This window comes from Rhagoletis pomonella, unplaced genomic scaffold (genome assembly GCF_013731165.1).
Source record: "Rhagoletis pomonella isolate Grant_MI unplaced genomic scaffold, Rhpom_1.0 Rhpom_scaffold_00005, whole genome shotgun sequence".
Classification (NCBI taxonomy): domain Eukaryota; kingdom Metazoa; phylum Arthropoda; class Insecta; order Diptera; family Tephritidae; genus Rhagoletis; species Rhagoletis pomonella.
This window is the reverse complement of record NW_023458559.1, coordinates 46,854,213-46,865,196: the sequence shown is the minus strand read 5'-3', so window position 1 is coordinate 46,865,196 and position 10,984 is coordinate 46,854,213. Positions and strand designations below refer to the sequence as shown.

The window sequence follows — 10,984 nt, the reverse complement described above, 5'->3', positions numbered from 1 at the left end:
ATTATTTTCTACTTTTTAGTCTTTTGAAATCTTGCAGTTAATATTATACTAAATTTGACTTAACAAACAAAATTTTCAATATATTTCAATTTAAATAGATAATACACCTATTCTGAATATAAACCAAATTTGAGCACAGATGCCGAATTTTTAATTATATAGACTCACGCGCCACATAACTGCCAAAATTTTTTGTGTAGTTATTTCTTTTCATGTAAGCAATATGCATTCTAAATGTGAACTTAATCGGATCATAAATACGGGTTTTCCAAATATCTCGACTCCTGCGCCACCTGTCGGCAAAATTTTTTGTGGATTTATTTATTTTCATATAAGTCATATATGTTCTAAATATGAACCACATCGGATCATAAATACGGGTTTTCCAAATATCTCGACTCCTGCGCCACCTATCGGCAAAATTTTTTTCGGATTAATTTCTTTTCATATACGTAATAAATGTTCTAAATACGAACCAAATCAGACCATAAATGCGGGTTTTACAAATATCTCGACTCCTGCGCCACCTAGCGGATTAAAACATATTTTAAATTGTATTGTCCTCGAGTTCTGAGCTAAGTTTGAAGTTTCAAGTCTGTAGCTCATCGGGAAGTTTGTTAAATATTGACTGCAAAGTTCCAGGACATACATACATACATACATACAAGTGAAGTTAAATAAAAGCTTGTAATAAAAATAAAAAATAAAAATTTTCCGACGAACTGATAACCTCCTCCTTTTGGAAGTCGTTTAAGAAGAGAGCGTGAATATGCCTCAAATACCGAGGTTTTGGTGGAAAGTATATTCGCATCGAATGTAGATTGATGCTACATTATATCTATGGTATCAATGATAGAATGAAAAATGCAAGATTTTTGAAAAAGTTTGTTGTAAGTATCAATCGATAAATTTATCAGAGATTATTATTATGGCATTTTTGACAATATCGTTATCAATACACAAACATTTGTATATGTTTATCTGATTTATCGATAAACTTATTTATTTAACTTTATACGTTTATCGGAATTATCGATAAATTTATTTACTTTATACTGATGAGCACATGTTCGTCAATTTAACGATGAAACTGGCATTATATTAGTTTTTATCAACATTGTTATTGATATCAACATGTTTATCGATTTTTAAATATTTGTCGTCAATGAAAAATTGATATCGATAGTTTTTGTTTATATAGTTATCGGGATATAAATTAGTATTTCATTCATAAACGATCTAATTCGTAACATATGTATGTGCGTGGTGATTGAGAGGTTCGCACTAGCGATGGGCGCGACACTAAATATTCAATCGCAATTCGAAAATTCTAGAAATTTTCCAGAGGTAGGTCCCGATATCAATCAATTATCAAAACGCACATGGCTTCCAAAAATAATATACATACTTGCATATCTTTCGTCATACAAAAAGATCTGGTATCTTCTATGTAGTTTCAATTAAATATTCAATGTCAAGCGAAGGAAGAAGAGAAATGGAAAGACAATCCGACGTTGAAAAGACAAATTATAATTGGTTTAATTTAAAACTTTCTTAATAGGTTATATTGTAGTATTTCCAAAGATATAGAAGTTCATACTTAAAGCTGAACGCCTTTAACATTTTCAGAAAATAATTTTTTCTAATAAATGGTAAAAAAATGGTAAAAATTTATCATATATTTTTTAAGTATTTTTCCTGGAATGCCTGAAAAAATATTTTATAAAAAAAAAAAATGGTGAAAATATTATGTATGTATTTACCAATCTTTGGTACTTTTTTAATATTTTTCCTAAAATTTTAAGATAAAGTTATAAACGATAAAAACAAAAAGCGCCAAGTGCACACAATATTCTTACGAGTATAGAGCTATTTGAGAAACATGTTTGCCTTGGTTCTGAAGGGGTTAAAGAATATACGCAGTTTTTACACATAAATCACATACTCTAATTTTCCACAAAATTGCCTGCAATTTCCTTTAACGAGCGACTCAACACGTCCAATTTTGTACAACATTTTATAATTGGAATAATAAGCTCAAGAACGTACTATGAAAAACGCAAGAGAAGAAGCATTAACCAATACATATACACAAATTTTAAGCGCCCACAAAGGATCTACCTGCATCTGAAGCGCTATAAAATGCAACAACTGCACGACCTGGTTGCCATAATCGCATAAACTAGGCCCTTAAAATGGGTCAGTGATTCGAAGAGAAAATAAAACGAATAAAAAGCGCACGCGAATACTGCAACACTTGCAACTGGTAGAACGAATATGGAGCTGTTGAATTGCAAAAGGCTTTTCATGCTACTAATTTACTACATATTTCCAATCGCCGCCGCTCCTCACCAAGCAACGGCCCTTGAATTGGCAAGCGCAACACGCCCGGCCAATTTAACAGCGGAAGAACGATCTACAGCCGATGCCGCCACGCTAAAATACGACGCGCATATTTTCATGGAATATTTTCGCTGGCATGGAGTACACAATATACTGTTGGTTGTCTGTCCAGAGGATGTTGGTAAGCATGGAAAATAATGGCGCGGGAGAAATGTGTACATATGTAAGAAGCAGTGTTGCCATTTTAGCCGTTTTCCGGCTAGATTTAGCCGGATGCGATAGCAAACAGCCGGAGAAATTTCGGTTTAGCCGGAAGCCGATTTGTTAGCCGTTTTGTAAAAAAAAAATTAGCCGTTTTTTGCCGATTTTGCCATTTACCTTGCTTTCTTAAAATTCAAATATACGTATATGTTTTCACTTGAATTTAAAGAACCAATACTGAAATGCGTCAAAATGAAGCTAAAAGAGCACAAATTTCTATGTAATGCAAAACTCTCTGGGAAGACAATAGGTTTGTTCGTCGAAAATGCAGCGAAAATTATCACTCAAAATATCAGTTAGTAAGAAAAAATGCTCCCAAATTCTCTCTCAAGGAGAGAAACTTGCAAATTTCTGCACAACGCAAATTTGAGGGAACTTGCAAGTTTCCCTGCCGGCTAGTGTCAACGGTTGCATTTCAAACATAAAAAAATTTGCATAGAATTTTAAAATTATTTCAGAGGGGCAAAAAACAGGATCTAGGATTCTTGCTAGTCCGACTTTCTTCAACATACGTTTGAATTTCTTTGCCGTGCTAACTGTCGCGTTTCCTATATCGACTCTGGTTGAGACTGCATTCCGAGTACGTTTTAAATCATTGGAATTAATTAAGTAAACAAGTATTTACTTAAATTTTTCATTTTAAAATCGCTCAAGTTTGTAAATTTTTAAATTTGACGAACCTGTTTATTAAAATTATCTTCGACAAAAAATCCAATAAAAAAAAAATCAATCACATGTTTTTCCTAATTGCAAATTCTTGCTGGCAAAATTTTTTCCAGCATGAATTTGCAACTTCTCTCGAAGAACTAGTCTTTCTACTTATGATTTATTTAAATAAAACATGTGAAATTTAGTTGAAACAGTTTAGCCGTTTTTAGCCGGTTTTTTTTTTGCCAATTTAGCCGGTTCGTCCAAAAAGTTCTGGCAACACTGGTAAGAAGCGCGCTCATAAAGCAATAGCTGAGCCATTGAACACTTGGCGGTCATAAATTTTCATTCTAGTATTTTAAATCGAAAACAAACATGAATACAAATGCATTGGATGCGACATTAAAAAAAAAACTGCTTTCGTTACTTCCATCATTGCAGTCACTCCCGCTGGGTACCAAAACTTGAAGTCTCTGTTATTCGAATTTATTGCCAATGGATTTCCAACGCGTATTTTCAATGGCCAGGACTATGACGACAGCGAGCAAATTTGGCGGCTCTATCGGTCCAACATACTAACTAAGGCTACTCCGAACGGTCCAACCACTGAAGGCTCTGCTGCATTTGGTCCACCGCGCACATTTCGAAGCGATAATAGTACACGTCGTCCATTGCGCTTGCCTCTGCCGCCATTCACCTATAAATCCGGCATTCTGTTATTGCAATTCGCCAACGCCTGTGCGCTTAATGTGCTACGCTGGTCCGCTGCCTCCGAAAACAACTACTTCACCACAAATCGCTTTTGGTTGCTACTCACCGCTGATGAGGCACATATTTCACTACTCGATGATGAGGAAATATTTCTGCCACCTGATGGTGAGGTGCGGGTTATGGTGCGGCAGCCAGCAACGCAATCCTTCGCGATGCTCGATGTGTATAAAGTTGCCGCAGAAAAGCGTTTGAAATATGCTAAAATGGGTGTGCCACAAATGCGCGATGTCAACGATTTATTGGAGGCGCTTCAAAAATTTGGTTCAGCCATTTCCTATCGCCAAAACTTGGAGGGTATCACCTTTAAAACGGGACTTGTTATTGCTTTTCCCGATTTGTTTACGAATATCGAAGATATATCATTGCGGCATATCGACACTATTTCGAAAGTAAACAACCGGCTCACCATCGAGTTGGCCAACAAATTAAATATGCGGTAAGTTTCGGAGATGTTGAGATTTCTTAGAAACATACGAAGGCATGAAGAATTTAATCACTGAAGCATTTATCTCGCGGCCGAGGCACATTGTCGAGTGAATTAACGGTTGTTTAAAACGAAACCTAGGCCTGAGTCGCGGCATGCGTGATAGAACGGCTGCTCGATTCAAATTTTCACTTTCAGATTACGGCACTCGATCACACTAGTCTGCTATTTCGATTACGGGTGCCGCCATTCGGGCCCGGATCTGACTCTCAGATTAGGAATGTTAATTTTTTTGGATTTTTGCGTTCCCGGGATTTTCGGGACATTATTCATACAATCCCGGGATTAGTCCCGGGATTTAGATATTTATTATTTTCCAACAACTTAACATGAACAAATTGTATCAATATAGTTTGAGAAGCTGTACCACATAATAAATAATAAATAAATGGGTTTGAAACCTACTTTATTATTTAAGTTGTAAAATATTTCATTAGTAACAAAACAAAAGACAATCAGCCTTATCATGAGTTTCATTTTCCCCGAACCGGTTCACTTTTCACTCTTGGTTTCAATGGTTTTACTATGGGCGGATGACAAATTTTCGGGTGAATTTTTTTTTTCAAGTGAAACTCAGGATAAGGCAGAATAATTAAATGTATACGCATTTGACAATACTTTAGCGTGTGCATATCTGATAAAGTAACTTAAGGCATGTCGAAAAAAGCTCGGTGCAAAATAAACTTATGTCAACGTATGTATTGTGTGGCTGAAAGAAGTTCATATTACTACCCTGCAGGGAAACCGCGGACTAGTGAATCAAATTTCTAGTTCCGTACTAGGACTTTATCGCCAAAAAGGAACTAGCCCCATAGGAACTAGATCCCCACCAGTCCAAAATCGGCGAAAAGTGGTACTTTTAAAAAACAAATTTTTTCAGTTTTTTTCACTACAAATCTATATCTAAAGTGACGAATTTAGAAATGGTTCGGAACTATAGAAAAAGGGATGCAGAACGAACTAGATCTTATTTGTCGAATTTAGAACTATTTCGGAACTATCGAATAAGGGATGCAGCGGGGAGCTTGTTTACTTTACATAGATATGTGTTCGGCGGCTTTTTCGTTCAAATACGCTTCTATTCTGTGCTATTTCATAGTTTGGTAATACAAAACAAAGCTTTGTGTTAACATATTAACAACTTGGGGCCGTATGGAATCTAACCAATAACAGCGAGCACCTCTGCAAAGTCAGCTACAGCAAGGTATGTAAACGTACATTTCTTACAATCATTCAAACAAATTAAATTTCAAATTGAAAAAACCTTTCTTTGAAAATAATGTAAAATCGCACACGGAAGAACCGAAAAGATTGAAAAATCATGATACTTTTTTCTTCCTTCGGTCGATTTTAGAACTGGTTCGGATGTATAGAATTTAGGACTAGTTTGGAACTATCGAAAAAGGGATGCAGCGGGGGGCAATTGACACTTCCTAGGACATCGCCATGTTAAATTCGCCAGTTGCTTGCATGCAAAAGAGATTTATCGCGAACCAGTACTGGGTCTAAATGTACTATAAGCGCCCCAGTTCAGAACTAGAGATTTTCCCCCAGGGTAGTAGCAGACATAAAAGAAACGCCTTATTTCAACCAGTTTAGTATATATTTATTTTCTTTATTTAGTATTTATTTTTTTTTATAAAAGCCTACCTTACTTCCCATATAGTTAACTGCATTTAAATGCGCATTTCAAACTTTGTACAAGAATTATAAAAATGCAAACAAAATTTGCTCAAATTTCACACTTTTTACTCAGCATTTTTAGAATAATTTGATGTACGCAGTTTTATAGTAGTATAAAACGCAAGTTTCGTGCAGTTACAAAATACCGTAAATTTTTGGGAATTTTTTAATCTTAAAATTGTAATATCTCAGCGAAGCAAAAAGATATTTGAGCAAACTCAACGCCATTTCAAAGAGAAATACTTGTACTTCAACACCTTTTTTGTATTTTTTTGACATAAATTACTCTGGCTTGCGTACACAACTTCAAAATTCGCCTAACAGGCCAAATAAATCCCTTCTAACTTCCAAAGTCGTACAATGGGTATTCATTAAAACGCGCATATGCCTCATAACCGCGTAAATCTCGTAAATAAACCAGTTTTTCATACAAAATTAAGTAAGATTAAGAGGTTTACGTGGTTTCGGGGTATATATGAATTACCCTACAGATTCTCTGCAACATTTTCCAATTCGAGACCAACTAAGATAGCTGAATTAGCAAAGCATAGGCAGACGGCAGAGCGTTGATCCGTATCAACTCGTCAATTCAGAATTATCTCTGGAGTTAACTGCAGTGGATCCGGATTCAGTCCTAGATTAAATTATTGAAATAAATGGGGGACTTTTTATGGCAATAACCAAACCGGTCAGCTGTTGTCTATTGGTAATAAAAAGGAAAGCAGGCAAACACTTTGGCGTAAATAGTAGTAGCCGAGTTGTCAGAACTGTGAACTAGAACACAGGAGCGATTTTTTTTTTAAATTAATATTTCCAACTTAAATTCAGTAACTTGACATTAATAAAATACCACATCTCAGTACTGTAGTTAAAATTCTAAATACTTCACACATTTATAGGTGCTACAACCGAACCTTTTCCAATGACTCCAACTTTTCTCTATTTATAGCCTTTCAGAGATATGAACTAACTCAGTTGCAGTATTCTACCACGAAAACTTCCAGAGATATTTAGCAAAAAAAACTCGGCATGTAAGGGAGGTACCAAGCCCTCTTATCTAATAACCGTAATTTTCTTCCATGAGTATGGAATTGATTTTATTTATCCCGACACCAAGTTCACCAGAGATACGTAGTATAAAAAAATCAATCCCACAAATACTTCCAGAGATATTTACGCAGTATGAAAATTTCAATTTGTATGGGAGGCGCCACGCTCCTTGATATATCGAAATTATTTTCAGCCTATGACCATTAGAGTGGGCCAAATTTTGTATGGGGGGAAGAAATGTCATCGTAGAAAACGGGGCACCCCTTGGTTTTGTAATATCTATACTTACTTTCAATTTTCTACCGTAACCAATACAGGGTGTGCAATTAACTTAAAATGCGCAACTGAATGCCTTTGAAACTGACAAAAATATTCATGATTTTTATAAAAAGCTAGTGTTTCCGTGACAATAGCAGCTGGTAATGTTTTTTCAGCTAATTTAAATTTAAACAGCATTAGCCATTTTCGCGACTGCCTGCTAAAAATTTACGGCCGGTTGGTTTACTTGGACTTTTTATCGATGGCCTGTGAGCGAAAAATTTGACTATCAGTCAAAACACCGGTTATTTTTAACAGACAGTTAAACGGCCCTTATGTTGCTGAATCAATTGTGAAAGTGAAATATAATCATTTCATGAGCATCATCTAAATTTATACTTGCAAACGTAAAGTTTGCTGCCAGCACCTCTTTCAGCAAGAAGAAAAATTTTGGAAGGTTGCCCCAACCCTATCTCGGGTTTTTTTTTGCCTGCAGTAAGTATGCTAAATTTGGTTACGTCCGGGAAAGCATTAAGCCTATTTTTCAATCCAGATCATAAGTTATCTAATGATAATTGAGCTAGTAATATAATAACTAGTAGCAGTATTCTATTTAGTAATTGTTTTTTTGTTTTAGTTATTTCACATAATTATTTTAAGTTAATTTTATTTTTTCGAGTTTAATTTTATTAAAGAAATGATAAAACCTTTGTACTTACGCTTAAAAAATAAAAGAAATAATTGAGGGAACTAAAAAGTTCAAATTTAAATTTTGCTGGCCGTGCGATTCGAAACTACGATCTCGCGGCTCGCTTAATCCGCAATTGACTGTCATATGCCAGGGTAAAATTTTGAACCAACCAACTGCGCCTTTAATTCGGATTAAAGTTGCCGTCTGTCTATGCCATAAGGGAGTGTTTTACTCCTCTCTAACAGGTCTATTCTGCACATTACCGAAGATTTTGTAACCGGAAAATTGTATTACCAAAAATTGTTACCAGTTCTTGTCACCGCGATTCTAGGTACGTTGGTAATGCAGTTAAAATATTCAGCAATTCAGCTATGAAGAATTGTGCAAATCCTGGCGGTGCATATTTCACGGGGCAATAATTTGATACCAGCTTATGGTTTTTACGATTTATTCTTGTAAGATCATGTGGGATTAGTTTAGACGCTTCTTCTGCTTTTTATTTTCATATTTTGTATAATTTTTTCTTCTATTTTATCATTACCTTGCTTTTTCGCTTGATTCGTTTTTCTTCCGTTTTTTTCTATCTTTGATAATCACGGCAAAATCTTCATTTTGCTTTATGTTTCCATATTAGTTATTTTTCTTCTTCCTCATTGTGGTGGAGTAAATTTTCTTGTAGTCTCGGTTTTATTAAGCTGCTTCATTTCTAATACTTCTTTCTCCAATTTTCTTTAGCTTCAACACCCATCAGGTGGACAATTATGGCTGGCACCAACCGAACGGCTCCTTCGATGGCCTCATGGGTCGCTTCCAACGCTACGAACTCGATTTCGGACAAATGGCCATTTTCATGCGTCTAGATCGCATTGCATTGGTTGACTTTGTAGCGGAAACTTTTCGCATACGCGCTGGCATAATGTTCCGCCAACCGCCACTATCCGCAGTGGCTAACATCTTTGCCATGCCTTTCGCACGCGATGTTTGGATATCCATACTGCTGCTAATGATCTTCACCATAGGCATATTCATGGTAGAGCTATTGTACTCACCGGAATCGCATGAGATTGGCATACTCGATTGTGTGGTCTTCGTTTGGGGTGCAATGTGTCAGCAGGGTTTCTATGCGAATATCTTCAATCGATCAGCGCGTGTCATCGTTTTTACAACATTTGTGTCAACGCTCTTCTTGTACACATCATTTTCGGCGAATATTGTTGCATTGCTGCAATCTCCTTCGGAGGCAATACAAACTTTGAGCGATTTAGCGCAATCACCGTTAGAGATTGGAGTGCAGGATACTGTTTATAATAAAATTTACTTCAATGTGTGTTAAATCGGAGATATAAAACGTATTTCTTTCATTCGATAACTTTTCTCTGATTTTAGGAATCTACTGATCCTGTCACAAATCACTTGTACCACAAGAAAATTGCACCAAAGGGTGATAATATTTTTATGCGTCCCACAGTTGGTATGGAAAAAATGCGCACAGGACTCTTCGCCTACCAAGTAGAACTGCAGGCTGGCTACCAAATTATCAGCAACACATTTAGCGAGCCAGAGAAGTGTGGACTCAAGGAGCTCGAGCCCTTTCAGCTACCAATGATCGCCATACCGACAAGGAAGAATTTTCCATATAAGGAACTTTTCCGCAGGCAGTGCGTTATTTCAAACTATTTTCTACATATATTTTCTAAGTACACCATTTTTTTCTGACCCTTACGCGGCTGTAGATTGCGTTGGCAACGCGAAGTGGGTTTGATGAATCGCGAAGAGCTCAAGTGGTTTCCTCAAAAGCCCAAGTGTGAGGGCGGCGTTGGCGGTTTTGTTTCGATCGGTATCACAGAGTGTCGCTACGCGTTGGGTATTTTCGGATTTGGAATGTTGCTTAGCGCGATTTGCTTTCTAATTGAAATCGCTACAAACTATGCTTGGAACTTGGCGAAGAGAATACACCATAATAAGAAGCAAAGGGAAGCAAACAACGGCGTTGTCGATGAACATGGTGGAATTATACAAGGTGTTGTACGTAGTGACAGCTCATGTCTACAGCTCCCTTACAAAAGGTTGTAATATGGGAGCACGAGAGAAACGGGAAGAAAAAAAGCCCGCTTTGCGAAGTAGTTCGAAATTTGGTACTATTTTTCATATAAAATTTTGCATATAAATAGTTACAAACGGTATATTATGATAAGCTAAATTCGCGAAAGTAGTTTATATAACGTAGTACTTATGCAATAAATGGTAATTTAGTTTATTAAACACAATGTCCTATAATTATAGTCAAACTTCCAAAACCAAAAAATTAGTGGTGACCCCGAGTCGTTACATGACGGAATCGACAAAAGGGCGCATCGACGGATGGGGAGAATATTTCATCGAACAAAATGCCAACTAAAGATGTGGAGCTTGCATCGCAATGCAAGCTGCGACCGTTCTGAACTGAGATGCCAGACAAATGGTTTCTACAAATTGAGGCCACCTTTCAGTCGTACAAGACCACATCTTATGTCGGTAAATATAATCTGGTCCTCTCAGCAATTAGCAGCGATGCTGTAAAGGAAGCTGCGGATGTTTTAAAAACCTTACCAACTCAAGACCGATATATTAACCTCAAAAGTCAACTACTGTCACGTTTTACTGATTCAGCCGACCCACATAGGGTATTTGGCTGATTTAGGCATATTTTTATCGCTACAAACATCAAATATAGTTTTAGTTATCGAATAAAACATTCACTATAACTACCCTGTTACTAATAGAAAATTCAATCGTAGTGAAATCTTATTTATTGT

At 36.4% G+C, this 10,984-nt stretch overlaps 2 protein-coding genes across 2 annotated transcripts in view; one reads left to right on the top strand and one right to left on the bottom strand.

The window, feature by feature from the left end:
- LOC118739068 (glycerophosphocholine phosphodiesterase GPCPD1-like) overlaps nucleotides 1–10,984 on the bottom strand; it is a 481,215-nt gene that overhangs the window by 436,391 nt on the left and 33,840 nt on the right. The gene's annotated exons all lie outside the window — the stretch shown is intronic.
- The window catches only part of LOC118739715, a 24,545-nt gene that overhangs the window by 4,749 nt on the left and 8,812 nt on the right, over nucleotides 1–10,984 (top strand). The window contains exons 3-6 of the mRNA XM_036471227.1: nucleotides 3,868–4,459; nucleotides 8,925–9,513; nucleotides 9,576–9,847; nucleotides 9,923–10,103. Coding sequence (XP_036327120.1) covers nucleotides 3,868–4,459; nucleotides 8,925–9,513; nucleotides 9,576–9,847; nucleotides 9,923–10,103 — 1,634 coding nt within the window. The remainder of the gene's footprint in view (nucleotides 1–3,867; nucleotides 4,460–8,924; nucleotides 9,514–9,575; nucleotides 9,848–9,922; nucleotides 10,104–10,984) is intronic.